Source organism: Mytilus trossulus, chromosome 6, assembly GCF_036588685.1.
Source record: "Mytilus trossulus isolate FHL-02 chromosome 6, PNRI_Mtr1.1.1.hap1, whole genome shotgun sequence".
NCBI classification, from domain to species: Eukaryota; Metazoa; Mollusca; class Bivalvia; order Mytilida; family Mytilidae; genus Mytilus; species Mytilus trossulus.
The window spans coordinates 88,509,317-88,532,444 of NC_086378.1; the positions used below are offsets into that span (position 1 = coordinate 88,509,317).

The following is a 23,128-nucleotide window of genomic DNA, read 5'->3' on the forward strand; positions in this document are numbered from 1 at the left end:
TCTACCAAATAGCAGTTATCCATTGTAACAAAAATGACAAGTCATGAACTTTCCATTTTCCGCGAATGAATTTGAAATAAAATAACAATGACATTGTGCTTTTTCTCGTTCCTAGATATCAGTTCAAAGTTTGGTGCAGTAGAAAGTTTACATGTTTTAAAAAAAAGACCCTTAAACACTAAAAACGGATTTAATCTGAGAAAAAATGTTTTCATTTTGGTTAACCATTATCAGATATCCAATCTGAATTACTGTAGATAAATAAATTTTTAATTACTGTAGATAAAACAAAGATGCACAATTTAGACTGATTGACAGTAAAGAAAGCTTCATACAACCAAAATGTTTATTCAATTTGTACCACTTTCCTAATAGTACAATGTAGAATGGCAATACTTATCTCTTACATTTTAACTTTTTTCAGGTGCTCACGTGACCAGTAACAATCATGGTGATTGCATTATTAATTATCTAACTGAAACTTTCACGTTGATAAATACATTGTAATAAGCAAGTGTAACATTTTATTCTAAATATGAACAATACAAATTTAAAGCTTATATATTATTAACAAGAAACATGCCATGCTTTCTGCTTTTACGTCAGGAAAGGATGACAGAAGATCTCTGACGTAATGTTTATGGTCCGTTTGGGAAATGATTTACCTTGATGGTTGACTCATAAGTGTTGTCACTTGCCAAGAACGAACAAGAAAACTTTGTTTAGATATTTAAACATTGACACTATACACACTGATGATATTTTTTGTTTTTAAACGTGGTTCAACTAGCATAAATATCAAAAAGATTCCGCTTTTGATATATTGACGAACGTGTAAACGGCAGGACAAGAAATACAAATTGTGACTCTTTTCGCACAGTTCAGACCTCACCATAGAAGGAAAATGACATTGTAATTTACATTGTACTTGATAAGCCTGTAAAGCAGGAAGAAGAAATTGCAGCGTCTATCACCATTTTACTTTTGATTGCCGGTTTCATTCGGTGCATATTTGATACTAAATCAATTCAATACAATTATTTGCATATCTTCCTAGGTTTTGATCTCATTTATTCCCGTATCATCTAATTGAAACATATTGATGTTGTTGCTTTTTCTTCTCTCAAACGTGTTTGATCAAAGTAGACAAAGCCATTTCTGTTAAGAATAGATATATTTCTTTAAAAAAGTTAGAAAAAAACATTAAGAGTTGATAATAGTATATAGCTTTTAAGGCATTCATAATATATCGGATATAATCGCATTAACATGACAGCATTGAGGTAATCTCTTTCATATTTCAGTACAATCTTTCTTGTTTCGATATAATTACCATAATTAAGCTGATAACAAGAATGCAAATCTTATAAATAATCAAATGGATTTAATTTCACCAAGAACTCTCAAAGCTGAATATTTGAAAGTCAATGATATATAAGAGCCGCAACAGTTGAAAAGCTGTATGACAAAAAAAAAATGTAGCCACACCAATCTACGTTTAGCTTAGCCTAATGGGTTTGTCAATCTTAGTTTCATAATAGTTTGTAAACAGTCAATTTGTAAACAGTCAATTAAATAAATGTTTGTTATAAATCATAATAGTTTTCCCATGTACAGTTATTTGACTATAACATCGTCATATACTTCGACAGCCAACGAACTTAATGAAACCATACTACAATATGTTTGAAAGAATCACTGAATAAAGGAACTGTAATGCAGGTCAGCTTTGTCACGTGGGACGGATTTTATTTCTTGTCCTGGCTATCACGATGGCAGCAACAAGTGTAAATATCTGTAATAAATATTTATAATTGTAAAAAAATGACGTGACATTCAACGGTCGGGTACAACAGTTCAGTTAGATAAAAAAAAATTGTTCTAAATGTACAATCATTAAATACGATTTCTCTTCTGAAATGTGTTAATCAAATACAAGATATCTAAAAGAGATAGCATAGATAAAATATTATCCTGTACTGTTTTTCGTTATATTGCAAATACATGTAGATGTACTTAAATGCAAATGATATGTGTCTTTGTATATTATCTTACGTGTTACGTGTCAGCCCATTCAACCCAAAAAACATGTTTTGGCATTCCGAATTAGACGGCGTTTTTTTTCTTCTTCATTTATTATAATTTGCCATATAACAGTATCCGATATAAAATAGGACAACTAACCAATCAAAACTATGGAATATAATCAGAGTTTAAACCCAAAGATACGATACTTAATATTTAAATTTCTTTTTATGTAATTTAAGAAAAGATAAGTACGATAATTTCGATAAAATTAAACAGCTGAATCAGTATATTAATGAGACTAACCTGCAGTGTAGCAATCGCAGCTGAAATGCCTAGTATATAATCGTTGTATTGTAATATCAAGTCCAGAATAGATTCATAACAGCCCTAGATAAAAAAGATAAAATGCCATACAAAATAATGCAATTACTACATTTATCCATAAAAAGTTGGAAACACTTCAAGCACAGTTGACATGTTTAACTTTGATATAATTACCTTTATTAGTTTGAAATCATTACTGATGTATTTTGTCATTGAATTCATGCATAATAGTTAGATTTTTGAAAATCACATGTTTAATTAATACCATATTTTGATACACTAGAATTACGAAAAATGACATCTGAACAACAAGTATAACATATTCAAAAACATTTTAGTATCTCTAATAAATATGATCTCATTTGTCCACATATTTCCAAACATAATATCGTTTTTACTTTCAGCAAAAGATTTGTAATCAAATGGGCCTGTTAATGACCATACGTCTTTCCTCCCGCTAGTCCATACCTTGTGTGCATGAGAGTTTCCTGTTGTAGGTTTCGTGGGACATGAAGGATCTGTAGGACCACTCTGATCAGGAAAATCTCCTGTTACAATACAGCACGTGTCTGGTACTTTGTTTGTTGAATTCCATTTCTTAGCTGACGACAAGTCAGTAGAATTATACACACCGCAGCAATGAAACTATTAAGAACATCATACATATTCACATTACAAAAGAACGATTAATTATTCTAAATATTAATTATCTTCAAAGTTGAAGCACAATATATGGGAATTATGAAGTTTGTAGATTTATTACTTGTGTTTTTGTTATTGCATTTCCTGTACAAAATCATTTGTAAAATAAAATTACTATAGGAATATCATTCAAGGTATACAAAATCAGCATAAGGTATTACTCCCGGGTATTGACACACGAATAAAACTATCCTTCATTGGGTCTATAAAATAATCTAACAAGTACTTTCTTATAGTGACCTGTTATCTATTCCCCCTATGAATACATAGTTATTTTAGCACTCTGAACAGACTGTGGTATTGATAATATATTAAAAAACTCTTAATTTCCGTAGCGTTTCCTACATTGTGGCACGAAATTGCAATATTTTTTATGACTACTCGTAAGATAAATAACGGCTGTCAAAGATCATGAAGATCACCAAGTACCATTGCAAAACGTAGTCTGTGATTTCTTCCATAAACACAAAACACTGGCATTTATCATCTAAAGATACCTGTATTGACAATGTTTGTGTCATTCTGATGCGTACAAAAAGGTTGGAGAATGTAAAGAAAATAAAAATACCAACCTCAAAGGAAAACCCCTTATCAATTTGCAAAACCAAAATCTCAAAAACATCAATCGAATGGAAAACATCTGTCATCAATTGATTTATTCTGTATTTTCTGTGTGTGTTACATTTTAGTGTTCTGTCGTTGTTCTCCCCTTATATTTAATGCATTTCCCTCGGTTTCAGTTTGTTACCCCAATTTTGTTTTTTGTCCATGGATTGATGAGTTTTGAACAGCGATATACTACTGTTGCCTTTATTTACAATAGTATGGGTTCATGACACACAATTTCAATATTGTGAGCGGAAAAATATATCTGAAATACAGCTTGTGAAATTGGAAATATTTTACCAGACTTTTGGTTTTTAAGTAAATTAAAATATTTTTGGAATGGAATAACTCAAGTTGATCACTAACGATATTCAAAGGAAAAATCACAACGGAAAGTCTCTAACCAAATGGCAAAACCAAAAGCTCAAACACATCAAACGAGTCATATTCTTGACTTGGTACAGGCGTTTTCTTATGTAGACAATGCCAGATTAAACTGATTTAATAGATAGCTTAACCTCTCACTTGTATGACGTCACTATGCGGTATGGGCTTTGCTCATTGTCGAAGGTCGTACTGTTACCTATAGTTGTTAATGTCTGTGTCATTTTGGTCTTTTGTGGATAGTTGTCTCATTTGCAATCATACCACATCTTCATTTTATAACATCAGATTCTATTATATTGACAACGATGCTTCAACAAAACAAAGAGACATAATAGGTAACAAAGTCAAAAATAGGAGTACAGCAGTCAACATTGTGTTATAATCTTTATCACGATAAAAACAAACAATATAAAAAAGAAGATGTGGTAGGATTGCCAATGATACAACTATCCACAAAGACCAAAATGACACAGACATTAACAACTATCGATGCCACTGCTGGTGAACGTTTCGTCCCCAAGGGTATCACCAGACCAGTAGTCAACACTTCGGTGTTGACATGAATATCAATAATGTGGTCATTTTTATAAATTTCCTGTGTACAAAATTTTGAATTTTTCGAAAAACTAAGGATTTTCTTATCCCAGGCATAGATTACCTTACCCGTATTTGGCACAACTTTTTGGGAATTTTGGTTCTTCAATGCTCTTCAACTTTTTACTTGTTTGGCTTTATAAATATTTTGATATGAGCGTCACTGATGAGTCTTATGTAGACGACACGCGCGTTTGGCGTACTAAATTATATCCTGGTACCTTTGATAACTATAGGTAACCGTACGGCCTTCAAACATTTAACAGAGAAGCACAAAAGGGCATATATCTTTAACAATCACATTCATTGCTTTCTTGTTTTTGTATTTAATTATTTTTGTTAAATCCAACAATAAAGTCTTGAAAGATTTATAAAACAGGGGCAAAACGAATAGATAAACATGGAATCGCGCGTATGACGTACATCAGTTGATCTGAACGTAAACGCATTTCACACTCATTATGAAACATATGAACATGCATGATGAAAAAATCTTTTGTTTTGTTCTGTAAGTCACGTAAATGTTCTAAACTTTAACCAAACTCATATTTTTAAGACGAACGAAAAGCGCAGAACAAAATAAGATGTTAAAAATTCAATCCGATTTTCATCTGTGCATCCAACAAGAAAAATTGCAATGATGTCTAAAATATAAACAGATATTTTTAATTGTTCAAATTAGAATAATCATTTAACTTTGTAAATATATGTACAAAAACAGTTAAGTGAATAAAAATAAATGTAGGTACGTTAATGTGATAATTTTATAGACTCATAATACTCAAATGACAAAAGGGTTTTATCAACTCTTGAATTTTGATAATGTACAGTATTGATAGTACATACCGTTACAAATGCATAGTTCCATGCCACGGATATCGGATCTGTTGCTGTTGATCCAGCATATTGGTCATCTATGGATATCTGTAAGGCACTTTTCAGTTGAGATTCAACCTTGATAAGGAAATAAAGATACATGCTTTAGAAAATTGTTTGAAAATTGATTAATTGCCACAGAACATACAAACATACAGCATCACACGTTCTACACTTTTGAGCTAAAGTAAAAATATGCCCATTCTTTTGCCTCCTAAATGAAATTGAACTGTTAATCTAGTGTTTCTTGTTGCCTGTACTACCTTAACATTATATAATCATATTTCTATGTCTGGTGTGAAATATTTTAGTATTTCGATTACTATAAATTCAATATTTTAAGAAACATTCTAAACGGAAAGTCCCTAAACAGATTGCAAAATCAAAAGCTCAATTAAATCAAGCAAATGAATAACAACTGACATATTCCTTACTTTGTACAGGCATTATCTTCTGTAGAAAATGGTGGATTAAACTTGGTTTAGCATGTCAACAAAAAAGTGCTGACTGCTGGACTGGTGATACCATAGAGTGGCAAAACGTCCGCCAGTAGTCTCATCAATACACTGAATATGTAGTATAATTTTGTTCACTGTGCGCGAGTTACGTCTATATCAGACCTATCAGTAGCACTCGAACAGTGAGAAGGCCAAATCAAATCAAATCAATTACAATATTGAGAAACATAAAAACAGAAAATTCACTAATGTGACCTTCCAAATTATACTATTTACCGGATTTGTAATAACATAAGCAACACGACGGGTGCCAAATGTGGAGCTGGATATGCCTACTCGTTCGAAGCACTTGAGACCAACCCGAGTTTTTGGTGGGGTCCCGTGTTGCTTAGTCGTTACTTTTATATGTTGTGTCTTGGGTACTATTATTTGTCTGTTTGTCTTTTCTGTTTTAGCCATAGCGTTGTCATTTTATTTTCGATCAATGAGTTTGACATTTTTGTATCGTTCGCCCCTCCTTTATGGGGAACGATTAAAATTAAAATGTTTTAACTACTATCCAGACCCCTTTTTCCCAAATATGGCCTTCATACAAAATTTGACTTACGTGAGTGATTCAACGGCTGCCATATGTGGAGCAGAATCTGCTTCTTAGATAACACCCGTTTTGTTTTATAATAGTGCTCAGTTTTTGTTTTTCTATGTTGTCTTTGGTGCGATTTACCACTGTTGCCTTTATGTATTGTGTACTATTCTTTATCTGTTTCTTTGTTTTTCTTATTTGAAATGGTAATTGAGTGACAAGACATTCTAAACATTTCTAGTAGTGAGTTTAAATAACTTTTCTGGTTGTTTTTCTTTTAGAAAGTATGAATTCTGATTCATATGCGTACAAAAACGAGTCTATTAGTAAGTAACGAATTTAAGTAAATAAAGGCAACAGTAGTATACCGCTTTTCAAAACTCATAAATCCATGGACAAAAAACAAAAATCGGGATAACAAACTAAAACCGAGGAAACGCATTATTTGTAAGAGGAGAACAACGACACAACACTAAAATGTAACACACACAGAAACGGACCAAGCATCAGACAAAATCCCACGAGAATAACAAATATAACATCAAAATCGAGATATCGATCTACCAAACTCAAAAAATATGTTGTCAAATTAAAAGTCAAACACTTTGATGTTTTAGATGTATTTGTTGTTGGATTCGGTATGATTCTTCACAAAGGAAGTTTTTCATAACCTAAATGAAGGAATTTTTACCTAAGAATCCATTTATTGTGGAAAAGTCCTTTTAAAAAAAACACTTTCAATTGAGCATGGTAGTAATATTAGTATAAAGCGTAGAAAATCGTTTTTTGTAATAGCATAAAATTGTAGATTGTAATTGAATGTATTAGAGTAGGAATCCGAACCTCACACAGAGATAAGGACGATATTTCCATGACCTAATCACCAAATGAGCTCAAACTGAAAGGTTCAGTCGTCAATCAGTTGTTGTTTTATGGACATTTGTAAACTTTGAAGATACATTGTTAAAAACACAAAAGTTTAAAATCTAACTTACCCAATCCCATTTCAAAACACAGACAACAACTAACGCTATCTCAATAACTAAGATGGCAACCATTGCTGCAACAAACTAAAAAGATAAAAGTTTGGTTAAGAATTATGAAATGATTTTTTATAGTTGTGATAACCTAAATAAAGAGCTGTTATAAGAACTCTAACAATTTATTTTAATTACAAGCTCTATACAGCCCTAGTGCTAAGATATTACAATATCATAATGTTTCATCAACATTTGAAATATGAAGTGTCTGCAGAATATCACGAAACAGCACTTCAAAGATACATAAATCATTAGTTGCATGTCTTAAAATGCTATTGTGGTAAAACATGATGGATTCATGTACTGAAATAACCGTTGATCAATGTTGACGCTATTTTAAGTTTAGTATTCAAAACGAATATCGTGTTAATTTGCTATTTGATCAGAACAAAACATTGTTGTCCGTTCTTTTTTTACTGAAAGAACGAGTTAGAGTAAACAAAATATAACAAACAAATTAGCAAGAAGAACTGAATAGTTATCAAAGGTACCAGGATTATAATTTAGTACGCCAGACGCGCGTTTCGTCTATATAAGACTCATCAGTGACGCTCATTTCAAAATATTTATAAAGCCAAACAAGTACAAAGTTGAAGAGCATTGAGGATCGAAATTCCAAAAAGTTATGCCAAATACGGCTAATGTAATCTATGCCTGGGATAAGAAAATCCTTAGTTTTTTTAAAAATTCTAAACATTGGTGCCTATGACATTTAAAAATTTCTGTTCCACCTAAAACACCCGTCAGAATACTAATGTCAAGTTATCTCATTTAGAATTAGATTATTTACCGGATTTAAAATGACATAAGCAACACGACGGGTGCCACATATGGAGCAGGATCTGCTTACCCTTCCGGAGCACCTGAAACCACCCCTAGTTTTTGGTGGGGTTCGTGTTGTTTATTCTTTAGTTTTCTATGTTGTGTCATGTGTACTATTGTTTGTCTGTTTGTCTTTTTTATTTTTAGCCATGGCGTTGTCAGTTTATTTGAGATTTATGGGTTTGACTGTCCCTTTGGTATCTTTCGTCCCTCTTTTATCATTTGGTGAAAAGTCGTTTGCACAATGATAATTCATGAACGAGAGAAAATTAAAAAGAAACTTAATTGCATTGTCCACTGAAAAACAGATATTTAGATACAGCAAACCAATCCCTGATATCTTCACGAGTACTCGCCGTCACGAAATATGATTTCACTTTTGACGTTAACAAACCGTGTTCCATGGTCAAATTGGTTGGAGATATGTACAAGCAATCGACTAATTGCTGCAATATGGAAATAAAGTTACCCTTGGAATTAAGATGAAAGTCATTTTAAGTACAAGGCCAATTTCGAGATACATCTTTACAATATTGTGGCAGGATGTTGAACCTATGAAAATGAATTAGATGTTACCCATATTATCACTATTCATTAGTCTCATAAGCAGGCGGATACTATTGCAGGATTTAAAATAAGCACCAATCCTATATTTATTGTTTAAAAGGATTTCAATCCTGATATTCTATCAAGTTGATTGTTACTGCGGTTTAGACTCGTTGGAGCAATAACATAATTAATTGTTGCGTGTATTGAAATTTTAACTAGCTGCAAAAGTAATATATCGCCATTTGCATCTTAATGAGGTATTAGCATTGTGATTATACTTTAAGACTTAGAAGGATAATATGATCTGAAAACTGTCAGCCTGGCTGTTAAAAGTAGATTATTTTGTTGCTGCTTGTATATATGATCTGATAAACAACCGTGTACAGATAAACAAGATGCATTTTAAGTTGCTTTTAATCCGTATTACGTCATTGTCGATATGACATTGACTTCATTCAATACGGTTAAGTGCATTTTATTATGTGATGATCGTGGTGTTATTAACTCTCGTTATTAGAAAAAAATAAACAATATATTTTTTAATGAACTGATGGTCATTCTTGCTGAGTTTTTATCTTTTTTTCACGTATAGATCTCTATTAACAGTATCGATATGTCAATGCTATAAACATTTTAATTATTGCTTTTCTTTTGAATATTTGTCGACAAGTTTAAAAATAATGTTTAGTCTCATAAATCTAATGGACCAAAACAATAACACAATTTCTGTTCTAGAACGAATGACGTACAGAAAAGTTAACAAACCAGCTGATATGTTTAATTGGTCTTTGATAACCATAAACACTTAGTTATTCTCTCTTTTTACATGAAGTCAGTTGTTATTCATTCGTGTGATAAAATGTAAAATAACAAAAAATACTGAACTCCGAGGAAAATTCAAAACGGAGAGTCCCTAATCAAATGGCAAAATCCCAACTCCGGGGGGATGGAATTTAAACTGGAAAGTCCCCAATCAAATGGCTAAATCAAACGTTCAAACACATTAAAAGAACGTACACCAACTTTTATATTCCTGACTTGGTATAGGTATTTTCTAATGCAGGAAATGGTGAATAAAACGAATTTGACATTTGATAAGGAAATTCCGTTCTAAATTTGTAATCCTTTGCTTTCCTTTTTTCCAAATAAAATGAAAGATAATCTTTTAACTTATCAAATAATTGCATGCGTAAATAAACTCATCATAGATACCAGGACTAAATTTAGTATATACGCCAGACGCGTTTCGTCTACAAAAGACTCATCAGTGACGCTCGAATCCAAAAAAGTTAAACAGACCAAAAAAAGTACGAAGTTGAAGAGCATTAGACCAAAATTCCTTAAAGTTTTGCCAAATACAGCTAAGGTAATCTATGCCTGAGGTAGAAAAGTGTAGACATATCGCGGTACTACTTGATAAAGGTCTTCAGACTTATGAAAAGTACAATACATCTTGATTTCTTTTAAATAAGAATCCACAATTGGCTAACACCCCTATTGAAATACTTAGAAAACACGCCGTTAACCGAAATGAAGAAAGAGGTAAACAGATTTTTTTAAAAGCCTTGTTTGGAAGTCACTAGTATCACCAATAACATAAAGAAATTTAGTTAATTTCTTTGGAGAATGTTTCATACTAAAACCTATGCATAGAACAGTATATAGCTCTGAAGTACACAGAGTTTTATTTTGGTTAAGAATATCCTTCTTATACCTTTTTGGTATAAAATTGCTAAAATATGTCAAAACTGCAGTTTTTTTAACTGAGGCCTCTATGTATCAATGTTAAAACCACATAAAAGGGTTGATAAGATGCAAATCACGGTAATAGACAAAACCTGGGAGAATTGTACGTACTTCAAAAGTAACGAAACCTATAGTTTCGACAGTCTAAACGTCTCCTTCTATAAATGCATCACTCAACAATATGTTCGAAAATAAAACTAATAATGTACAGTGTCTTTGTTACACAAAAATAATGAATAAAAAATGATAAAATCCAAACTCTTTCATATATTAAGTCGAAAAGCTTTTGATTCTGTGTAAACTTTCTTATTAAAATGTAAAATCACAAAAATACTGAACTCAGAGGAAAATCAATTTGGAAAGTCCATAATCACATGGCAAAATAAAAAAAACAAAACGCATCAAAAACGAATGGACAAGAACTGTCATATTCCTGACTTGTTACAGGCATTTTCAAATGTAGAAAATGGTGGATTAAACCTGGTTCTATAGCGCTAACCCTCTCACTTTAAAAGCGTACGGAAATATTTAGAGAGAGAGATTTAGATAAAGAGAAATTTAGGTTGGCATTTCTAACCAATGGCCAGTACATGTTGAACTTACTTTATAATCTAATGGATCTACTGATGTTACACAATATGGAGTTTTTTATATAATGGATTGTAAAATCAGCAAATATATCAGTGATCATTGAATTTAGTGGACTCATGTTAACGAAATCGGTACATCCACATTAGATATAAACGTAATTATACTAAACGGGAATGCTTGAATGACTTATCTATTTGCCAGTTTAGTATTGTTTAAAACATTATAAAACATAGATAACATTTTTATGGCCATTTTTTATTTGTCGTCGAATCATATTTCTTTTACTCTTGTTATGGGAACGGAAGCAATCATTCATTTAAAACTTTTGTACAGTGAATTGACATTTCAAACATTTGTTCCTTTATAATATTTGATTTTCCACTTTTGTTCTTGAGCTGTTTGAATATTTCGATCATTCGATCTAATTGTTTTTATTTGTCAGAGCTCGTGTAAAAAAGACATTAGTATCTTGATTTACAAAAGAATTTTACTACAAAATTTCTATGCATTTATCATCCGAATCATCAAACAACATTAACAGAAACATTTAGATACGTATCAGACTTCAGTAGTTCCGAAACAAGTCGAACAATTACATTGTTCATAACAAACAGTAACTATATCCTAATATGCCAGTGGAACCAACAAGAATATTATATTTACAATAAATAAAGGCAACAGTAGTATACCACTGTTCAAAACTCATAAATCCATGGACACAAACTTAAACTGAGAGAAACGCATTAAATATAAAGGGGAACAACGACACAACAATAAAATGTAACACACACAGACTAAGCATTAGACAAAATCCTATGAGATAAAAAATATAACATCAAAACCAAATATATGAATTTGGGATAGATAAGTTCTAAGACACGTCTTATAGTAATGTGAATTCACTCTTAAAAATAAGAGAAAACAAACGACACAACGGAAACATAACGTTAAAATGTAACGCACACAGAAACTAACTATAATATAACAATGGCCATATTCCTGACTTTGTACAGGACATTTTTAAAGGAACAAATGGTGGGTTGAACCTGGTTTTGTGGAATGCAAAACCTCCCTTTTTTATGGCCATGTGAAATATAACATTAAAATGACAACACAACATTACAGGACTACAATATAAATGAATAGGAGAACACAATTGACAAAGAAACACACGAATAATAGCTAACAAGGCAACAAGTTTAAAATTTTAATAAGCCAGAAGTGCATTTTGTCCACACAAGACTTACTAGTGACGCCCAGATACAGAAGTTTGAAAGCCGAAACAAGTACAAAGTTGAACAGCATCGTGGAAAAGTTGTGCCAAAAACGGCCAGGGTTTTCTGTTAGGTACCAGAACATCCCTATTAGTTAGAATAATTCATACTTTTGCAAAAAGTAAATTTTATAAAATGATTATACAAAATGTTTGACTGTTTCTTGTTCAATCTCGTTTGGTGGCCTACGTCATTAATATATGGTCAAATATATAAGCATACTCGAATTTATTGATAATGTAATATAATTATCAAACGGTGTTGTACATATTAAGGATTGATAATATATTAATACTCGTAAGTATAAGTCTGAGGTAATATGCCAATACATTCCGTAAAGAAATAGAAATTGTTGCCAATAAATTCAATTCCGTTTTCTCTCAATAATTTGGGTCTATATCCAAGGTACATCACGTATCGATGCATTTTCATCAGTGTGTATATCTTCAACAGAAAAGCCCGCACAAACAATTGCTTTTATTTGACGCCTTGGTGTTTCACATTGCCTACACCTTTACGTAAGAAATTAAAGCTTGAATCAACTTAAGTTATGTCATTGTGCGATTCATTCTTTTGTCTGGGTGTCAACCAGGCCTCCCCGAAAATGACAGTCAGAAAGGTCTTGAAATGGTTGATGCCGGAATGAGGGTTGCTGACATCATGACTTGATTTAATGTGCACAAGGCAACAGTTTAGAGACTAACAAACAGATATCGACAAATTACAACTGCACAGAATAAGTTGATATCTCGTAGACAAAAAAAACCTATCGTCATGGGAGGAGTGCTTTCATCGCTTTACGTCAACACGTGACAAGATTTTTTCGGCTAAAAAAAATAGTGCATTGACTAAGGGAAGCTGCTGTTGTGCCTGCCAATCCTTCATTGGTGCACTTAGAGCATGATTGAGAAATTGATTTTGAGAAACACTATACTCATTTACGCATTTTGACGTTCCCGCGCTCCATACAAAGAAAATCCTAATTAATGTGAATGATAAACATTCATGTTGCTTATAACATATCATAAATCCATTCTTTTAAAATTAAAATTAAATTTTGTTATGATTTTGTTATAAAATAAAATTTCACATTTTTGTTGCTAAACTTTTTTGGCTCAGTATATATAAAAAATAAGGAGATGGGGTATGATTCCCAATGAGAAAATTAACCACCAAAGTTCAGGTGGATGTAAACAATTATAGTCAACCGTAAGGACTTTAACATATCATTTCATACTTTTTTTTCTTTAGTACCGTTCGTTACAAATATTTGTACTGTTCGTTGGTCTAATGCTGATTAACATAGAAGATATAAATATGAAAATGACTGACAATTTCTCAAAGCTATTTTAAGCAAATCTGCCATAAGAATACGTTGTATTCTTGTATGTTCTACTCCAGTATATTTTGATATGCATGAAACACTAATAGCAAGCTCATAAAAAATATGTGTATATGCATGATATGAATGTGTACTTCATTAAGACAGTACATGTTGATCGAGATATAGTCCGATATACTAGTAGTAGTATCCCCTCCACGAATGTTTCGTTTTTATCATGATTTATTTTGTTTGAAATTTTCTTAAAAAGTAAATTCTGCAAATTTAATCAAGTTAACATTGCTAGTCATTCAGTCAATATTTACAATTAATGTTTAAATACTCAGCTGTTTGTCAATTGCTTTTGAATTATTCATAAAACAGCTATTTTTACGTGCGAATACTGTAATTAAAGTACAACTTCCCTTGTATTTATTCTAAATGCAGTTAGTTTTAGATGTATAATGGAAATTTGTGCAGAAAAAGGCAAATTGATTTAAAAGAACACACTCACACATGCTTTATAGCCAAATAAAAATAAAAATCATTCTACCTCTTAATCATAATGTTTTACCTGTTCCAATGTTCTTCAAAACACAATCTTTTCAACAGTTCATTATGTTTTACTTAAATCGCATAAAATGCTTGGCATTGTTGCTGCTCTACGTGTTTTGGAAGTCTTTTATAATGACCCAAACTAAGCTTACCAAATTTTATTTTATACTCTGTTACATATGCGGAAATCGATTTAAAGATTTGAATAAGTTTTTCATCAGTATACGTAGTATATAAGTAATAGGAGATCTGGCGGATACGTCAATGAGACCCCATCCCAATGACATAATTAACCAATAGACATATTTAAAAAAAATATATAAATAGAGTTGATTTTGAGATGCTTAATTGCTGTATTTAACAATACTAACATGGCGGGTAAACCTATTTGAGCAAGAAATTCTTACTAATCCAAAGCACCAAGTACATCCCCGGTTTGTTGGTTGGATTCATGCTATAAATTTACTGTTTACAAAGTTTTTGAATTTTTCGAAATACTAAGGCTTTTCTACCTCAGACATAGATTACATGTATTTGGCAAAACTTTTAGGAATATTGGGTCTCAATGCTCTTCAACTTCGTACTTTATTTGGCATTTTTTTAAAAACTTTTTTGGATTCGACCGTCACTGATGAGTCTTTTGTAGACGAAACGCGCGTCTGGCGTATATACAAAATTTAGTCCTGGTATCTTTGATGAGTTTATTTAGTGTTCTATTTACTCTTTGGTGGACTGTTGTTTGTATTTTCTTTTTCCTTCTTTTTGTTCGTGATAGTTTTATGTTGACCGTTAATTGCTTACATATACCTCATTTGGTCACCGTTTGAACTGGTATTATTGGCAGTCGTACTAGATTTTTTTTTCATATATTGCAACATACATTTAATTTATAATTGGCTTGATACTGAGTTTAGATTGATCAATAGACTAAAGGAAATTTCCTGATATTTCAAAAGAAAATCATATCAACATGTATTGATTATCAATAATTTGTCATTAAAAATTTATTCATGTTAAACTGTTTCCCGTCTCTTGAAGATCAAATATCTCACTTGTCAACAAACCAATTTTATAAAGTCTATATAATTACATTTTAATCAAATACAATGCTTAGGAACAAAGATCATGTATCTACATTATTATGGAAAATCTATTTTAAATATATCTCCAAAAAGTTTATATTAAAATTTTATTGGTATCGGATCAAGGATTTTCGATCAGTAGGATAACTGCCAAATGCTACTGATTTCTATGGTGAAATTTGTAACTGAATTCAAACACAAATTGGGTATAATCAGAAAAGCTAAATAAAACCAGTTAAGAGGCATATGTTTCGAAAGGTCAATATCGAATTTTGCCCCAAAAAATCCATATTCATGAAATGTCATAAAGATATCTGCATATCTTTGAATGTGTCAAATGTTTATGAGATTTTCTAAATCTTGTTTCCTTCCAAACCTTCCCAATCTGCTTCCCCGTAGTCGCGATATAAGGGGAAAATGACAACATTTTCCAACATTTCAACACTAAAACCTGCATTTACACTAATCAAATCAAGACACATGCATCACGCATACGCTTTTCAAATTAAGATCTCCAATCTAGGTTATTTAAAGATGTTGCACAAGAATAAACAGGAAATTAGTTATAAAATTTTCAACTGTCGTCATAAAGCGCCTGTGTTTGTCCCAGACATGAGCTTTATTAGCTTGTAAGCTATATATTAGTTGATATGGTACAATATGTATCAAAGGTACCAGGCTTATGATTTGATACGACAGACGCGCGTTTCGTCTACATATGACTCATCAGGGACTCTCCAATCAAAATAGTTAGAAAGCTAAACAGGTTTAAAGTTGTTGAGCATTTAAGAATCAAAATTCCAAAAAAGTTGTGGCAAATACGGCTAAAGTAATCTGTGTCTGGGATAAGAAAATCCTTAATATTTCGAAAATTACTTTTGCAAATCGTTAATTTAAAAAAATGACCATATAATTGATATTCATGTCTACTCCGAAGTGCTGACTTCTGGGCTGGATATACCCTCGGGGACGAAACGTCCACCAGGAGTGTCCTCGACCCAGTGGAAAAATATCGAAAAGTAAAAACACAAAAAAACTGAACTCCGGGGAAAATTCAAAAAGGAAATTCCTAAATCAAATGGCAAAATCAAATTTTCAAACATATCAAACGAATGGATAACAACTGTCATATTCCTGACTTGGTACAGTCATTTTCTTATGGAGAAAATGGTGGATTGAACCTGGTTTTAAAGAGCTAGCTAAACCTCTCACTTATATGACAGCCACATCAAATTTAATTACATTGTCAACGATACGTGAACAAAACAAACAGACGCATTAGGTAAAAATGTCAAAAATAGGGGTACAACAGTCAACATTGCGTTATCCTCTTAATCACTATAAAAACAACAAATGTAACGAAGAAGCACAAAAAAATTACCCTCATAAATTGTAGCATCCGCTTTTCATTGCTTATTTGACTTTAAGCTTACTGATTATGTCATATATGTGCATATATATGTTATCAGACTCTTCGATAGATTTTATATCCAGTAGTTAAAATGGTACGATATCATTTCTTTTTAATGTCTTCTTGGCAACAATCTGCATTTATTTGTTATAAAATATTGCAAAAAGGGAGGGTAAATAAACTCATCATAGATATCAGGACAAAAATTTGTATATACGCCAGACGCATAAGACTGATCAATGACGCTCGAATCCAAAAAAAGTTTAAAAGGCCAAATAATGTCCGAAACTGAAGAGCATTGACGATCAAAATTCCTAAAAGTTATGCCAAATACAGATAAGGGTGTTATATATTTCCCCAACATTTGACCAGAAGAATTTTAATCTTTTGAAGAAATACCTTTTCTAAAACTGTTTTCATATATCTATCAAAAAATCCAATAAAAATTATATGTTTTTCATCTCATTTTGTTTTGTAAAATTGCGTCAAAAATTTCGTGTAAAAAAAGTGTTTGTAAACATTGCATTAATTCTGGCCAAAGTGCGAAACCAAACTCCTTACTATGTTTTGCTACCTAAATAGTTATCAAAGGTACCAGAAATATAATTAAGTACGCTAGACGCGCGTTTCGTCTACATAAGACTCACCAGTGACGCTCATATCAAAATATTTATACAGCCAAACAAGTACAAAGTTGAAGAGCATTGAGGATAAAAAAAATTCCAAAAAGTTTTGCAAAATACGGCTAAGGATATATATGCCTGGGATAAGAAAATCCTTAGTTTTACGAAAAATTTAAAGTTTTGTAAACAGGAAATTAATAAAAATGACCACATTATTGATATTCATGTCAACACCGAAGTGCTGACTACTGGGCTGGTGATACACTCGACCGAAACGTCCACCAGTAGTGGCATCGACCTAGTGGTGTAAATAGTTATCAAAATTACCAGGATTATAATTTAGTACGCAAACATTTAAGTTATAAAAATTATCATGTAATTGTAAAAGTGCTGACTACTCGGGCTAGTGATACCTTCTGGAACGAAACGTCCAAGTGGCCTCGATCAATTGGTGTAAATAGTTATCAAAAGTACCAGACATATAAGTTCATATGCCGGACGCTCGTTTCGTCTTCATAACACTCATCATTGACGCACCGATAAAAAAAAGTTAGACAGCAAAACAATTATAAAGTTTAAGAACATTGAAGACCTAAAATTCCAAAAATTTGTGCAATAGACTATAGCTCTTCATCTTTTATATAAGCTTTGGATTTCAAATATTTAAGCCAAGAGCATCACTGAAGAGACGTGTTTTGTCGAAATGCGCATCTGGTGCAAGACAATTGGTACTGTTAATGTTATTACTACCACTAGATCGATGCCTCTGCTGGTGGACTATTAGTGCCCGAGGGTATCAACAGCCCAGTGGCCAGTACTTCGGTACTGGCATGAAAATACGGATTTTTTGTGTTACTAAAATTAGCTGTTACGAAATAAAGGAAATTATTATAAATTAAGGAATGTATCTCCCTCATGCAAAGCTCTGATTCCTTTCACGGAATTTGGCTATACTTTTTGGGCCTTTTGGACTATAGCTCTTCATCTTTTATATAAGCTTTGTATTTCAAATATTTTGGCCACGAGCATCACTGAAGACATGTTTTGTCGAAATGCGCATCTGGTGCAAGAAAATTGGTACCGTTAATGTTATTAAGGTACTCCATTCCTGGGATAAGAAAGTCATAAATATTTCGAATAATTCGTACATTTGCAAACACTTAATTTGTACAAATGACAATATAATTGATATTCATGTCATGATTGAAGTGCTGAATACTGGGGTGGTGATGCCAGCATCGACCCAGTTGTGTAAATAGTTATCGAAGGTACAAGATACAAAAATATGCCATTCAAATATCAAGTTATTTAAATCTAAAACGTAGATTTCTCTCCTTTTAGAAGGACAACTTCCAGCCATACAATACGTGAAGTCTGATTTTTTTTATACAGTCTTTTTAAAACACAGTAAATTAATTATTTTGAATACATTTGATGACACATAGGGGTAACAAAAATCGGAAAACATCACATTGAAGGGGAGACAGACAATGCCTTTTACAAAACAAAACAAAAACCGGCAAAGTCACGAGTATGGAAGAGTGTCTAAACTTTGTTTAAATTCGGAACCCATGACATATGGAAACGAATTATGTCTTTATATGTCTATTATGATCTATTTTAACTTTGTTTGTTGTTGTTTGGTGATTTCCTTAATATCTAAAGTTTAAGTTATATATTGTTGAATATTTAATTTCCTCCTGAAACTTCATAAATAATTGTAATCCTTGTCCAACGCTTATTTGTCAATTAAAAGTATAATTTTGACAGCCCACGTTTGCAAATGTCATTAAATTTATGGTATATTAAAGAATTATGACAGAAATACGAAAGATGTACCAAGAGGATATGTAAGTTCACAAGTCAAAATCAAACTAACAATACAGAAACAAAACAAAAACTATAAAGGAAAAAGTAAAAAACATCAACTCCTATACAATCCTGTCTAATATAAATAAAAGCCCTCGGACAAGTTGGGGTACGGACGAGGCAGCAAACCATTAAAACAAAATACCATATGACACTTTGATGATAACATACGGTCTTCAACACTAAACAGTTGTTTTAACAATATGTCAATTTAAATTTAAATAGCACCGAATCTAGGAAAAAAACCCAACATAGACCGAATTATCAATGAAATATGACACCTTGAAGGTATTTCCTCTGACAAGATTTCAGACGATAAAAGTTTTTCAGAATATGCACTTTATATCTCTTCAATATCGATTATATAAGAAATACAGATGACATAATACCGTATTAAAAAGTAGCTGCTCTTATCCAAGTCACTAGGTCATATTACATGGTTTTTTTTTTTATATATTTTTTTTAACTCACAGTTACTCAAAGTAAGTTCGAATTAGATTTACTAAAACAACTGATTACTCTAAACAAAGGCAACAGTAGTAAACCGCTGTTCGAAATTCATCAATTGATTAAGGAAAAAAAACAAATCCGGGTTACAAACTAAAACTGAGGGAAACGCATCAAATATAAGAGAAAAACTACGACACAACAGAAACACAACATGGCTTTTTTCCTGACTTGGTACAGGACATTTAAAGAACAAACTGGTGGATTGAACCTGGTTTTGGAGAATGCCAAACCTCTCGTTTTAATGACACTGTTAAATATAACATTGCATAGTACTATCGTCTAAAATCGACGATAGTGCTATGCAATGAAATCCGCACAGTGAGGCCTTAAATCATTCTGTCCTGGATAAGGTTGTCGGAAGTTTTAACATAAAATAACAGAATAAAGGATAGTAGACATATTACAGCATTATAGATTTCAGATCGGTACTAAATAGTCTTTCTGGGATTTGTGAAAACAATTTAAGCAATTCCCACACGAGCGATTTATGATTTTTTCTTTCCATTAAATTCTATAAGGCAAAACATGACTATAAGATATTTAATGTTACTTAGGTGTTTGTGTCTGTGTTTGTAAGTATTTTTATCTTAAAAATATACTTCATATTTTAATTTACGACAAATAATTATATTTTATACACACCAAGCAACAGCAGTCAGTTAGACACAATTTGGATTGCAAAACACTACATACTGAGATAGATAAAAGTGCAACATAAAAACTTACCGAATACAGCAAGCATTTCTTATTGCAGCAGGCACCACAAGCTCCAACTGACGCTATAACTAGAATAAAGCTGCCTAAAACGGCAGCAGATATTGCTACATAGAGAAAAAAGGAACCAACAGATTCACTTCCACCTGCATCTCGAAATAAAGGTTCAATATAGCCTCCAAATATGTTACTTCCGGAGGCAACTACAATCCCGAATGCTGCTATAACAAATCCTATAGCCTGTAAACAAAAGATAACATTTAAATTAGTGAATTTATTTACATTTTGTTCTTCAAATACCTTGATTCTTCCCCAAAATCTACATAGTTGAAATTAAATAATAAAAAAATTACAGTTATTTATTTAAACAAATAATAAAGTAAGTTTTCTTTGCTTTTGTCGCGATTAAATGAAAAGTTTTTATGTCAGTTGCAAGTTATTAAAAAAGTTTAACAAATGCACGTTGTTTGATTTTTTATTTAATTTCTTGTTGCCTTTTGCACTTTAAAAAACGGCTTAATGTTGCTGTATGCAGTTTTTTTTCAACTTAAGTAAACTTTTGAACAATTTTTTAAAATGAAAATTTAAACAATTCTAGGAATCTTACCAATAGTTAAAAAATATAAATAAGAAGACTTACAATAAATATGACGTTGATTGTAATGAGAATAATTTTTGATATCGTTTCGATGCTGCATTTTCCCATTTGCATTAATTTAGTGGTATCCTTCCATCGTAGATCTTTAAACAGCTACAGTGAAATTGACTCTCAGTAATCGATTAACACGTTCAGTTGGATGGATTTTATCCGTGGAATTGGAAATATGTTCAATTTTAAATGGCTGAGAGGAATATATTCTTTAATTTAGATATTGATTAAATTGTCAGTATTATGTTAAAATCTATGTTCTGTTTGGTATGCTGTCTATTGCGTCATAGAATGTTATTGTACAATGGTGTAATAGTTTTAAAAAAGAATTCGTTTTATTCTTAGAGTGAAGCATGACGTATAAAACAAACAATATTCCATACGGTAAATAAATTATAAGAAAGATCCAGCAGCGCTAACAAAACTATGACACTAACCTACTCTTATATTAGGATGTGTCAAACTAATTGAAAAGAATTGACAAGCTATTTCTGACTGACATTTTAAAATTGATCTTTCCATTTTTGTGTCATTTATTTAACAATCATATTGTAACATTAAATGTTAAAAAAATGTTCTTTTTAAAAATGTGCATATTTCCTGTTTCCTTCTAAACTTATCCTGTTTTCTTTTTTTTTTTTATATTCTTGTGAATGAAAGGTAGTCGTCATTTTGTGATAACTTGGGATAACTTTAATCCTAGCGAAGTGAAAAGGGCCAACAATAATTCATAGCTTCGGAGCAACAGTATATCTGAGTAATATTAAAAGTTAGTCTTCAAAAACTAATTATGAAAGTGAGATGAATAGTTAAAATACCTGAAAAATAAGAAAGCCACAAACAGGTTTGGACTGATTACAAAATCCTGGTATCTATGATAAGTTTATTTTATTGAAAGATTGTTACATGATGCAATACAACATATAGCAAGACTGGCATCAAAAAGACGCATTCAGCGCTCACAAAATAAAGCTTCAATTATAGTAATGCCTGGTTTGTTTACATTTTTGTCAAACCTAAATGAGTATATTATACTTTCTATATCCAATGTTGTTGGGTTTTTTTCCTAAAAAAGTGTTTAACACTACAATTTTACTCTTATGATGATAATGAAATCTTTTACGATGCTTTTCCCAAAGTGTGCTTATTTTGTATTTCTTTTTGTATGATATGATTTTTTTTTACGTTTCAGTTTATCTGTGTGAACTTATACTATATTATAAATTTGCTTCAAATTTTGTGTAATCTTTATCTCAGTATTAAATGCTTTTTTTAAATTTCTTCGGATGTAAAAGCGTTGGCAGAAGTACATTTTGAATGAAGTGCAGAAGTTATATCAGTTTTTCCGTTTGTTTTCTATGCATTGTTCTGACGTTGTTACCATAAACTCATGCTGCTTTAAATGTTTTGGTTTAATTGCATATAAATATCATATTCGTATGCCCTTCGACTGTTGTCAACCAATCAAAAGTAGGAGTTCTTATGAAACATACATGTGATGTAATAATTCTAGTTAACATGCTGTAGAGTATAAAGGACGAAACATGATATGATGTGACGCTTCAAAACAACAATGTTGTTACGTGTGAGTCATATTACAGCACAAAACGTCATTTTCTGATAGAAGGAAAATAAATAAATAATGCATAAAAAACGTGGGGAAAAGATGACAAAAAAATCGTCAGAAAAATTACAATGAAATATCAATTACACTAAATTTCAAATGTGCTTGAAGTTGGTCAATACAACTATGAATATTGCTATTGAATTAATTGAATGTAAAAATAATTTATCACTTTCTACAATTGTTTGTT

At 31.6% G+C, this 23,128-nt stretch overlaps 1 protein-coding gene across 1 annotated transcript; it reads right to left on the reverse strand.

Annotated features, from left to right (window-relative positions):
• Window positions 1-507: 507 nt before the first annotated feature.
• LOC134722161 (tetraspanin-1-like) lies at window positions 508-21,479 on the reverse strand. The gene is made up of 7 exons (XM_063585727.1): window positions 21,306-21,479; window positions 20,678-20,905; window positions 7,554-7,628; window positions 5,488-5,595; window positions 2,821-2,997; window positions 2,332-2,415; window positions 508-1,795 (listed from the first exon to the last, which is right to left on the reverse strand). The coding sequence occupies exons 1-7, from the start codon at window positions 21,375-21,377 to the stop codon at window positions 1,733-1,735; spliced, it is 807 nt and encodes a 268-aa protein (XP_063441797.1). The 5' UTR covers window positions 21,378-21,479; the 3' UTR covers window positions 508-1,732.
• Between the last annotated feature and the right edge of the window lie 1,649 nt (window positions 21,480-23,128).

Excerpts from the sequence above, each read along its gene's own strand:
- LOC134722161 (XM_063585727.1), bottom strand. The coding sequence starts at position 21,377 with ATGCAAATGGGAAAATGCAGCATCGAAACGATATCAAAAATTATTCTC. Across the intron at positions 7,629-20,677 it reads AGAAATGCTTGCTGTATTCG|TTTGTTGCAGCAATGGTTGC; the intron begins GTAAGTTTTTAT and ends TTATCTTTTTAG. Across the intron at positions 2,998-5,487 it reads GGAACTATGCATTTGTAACG|TTTCATTGCTGCGGTGTGTA; the intron begins GTATGTACTATC and ends TGTTCTTAATAG.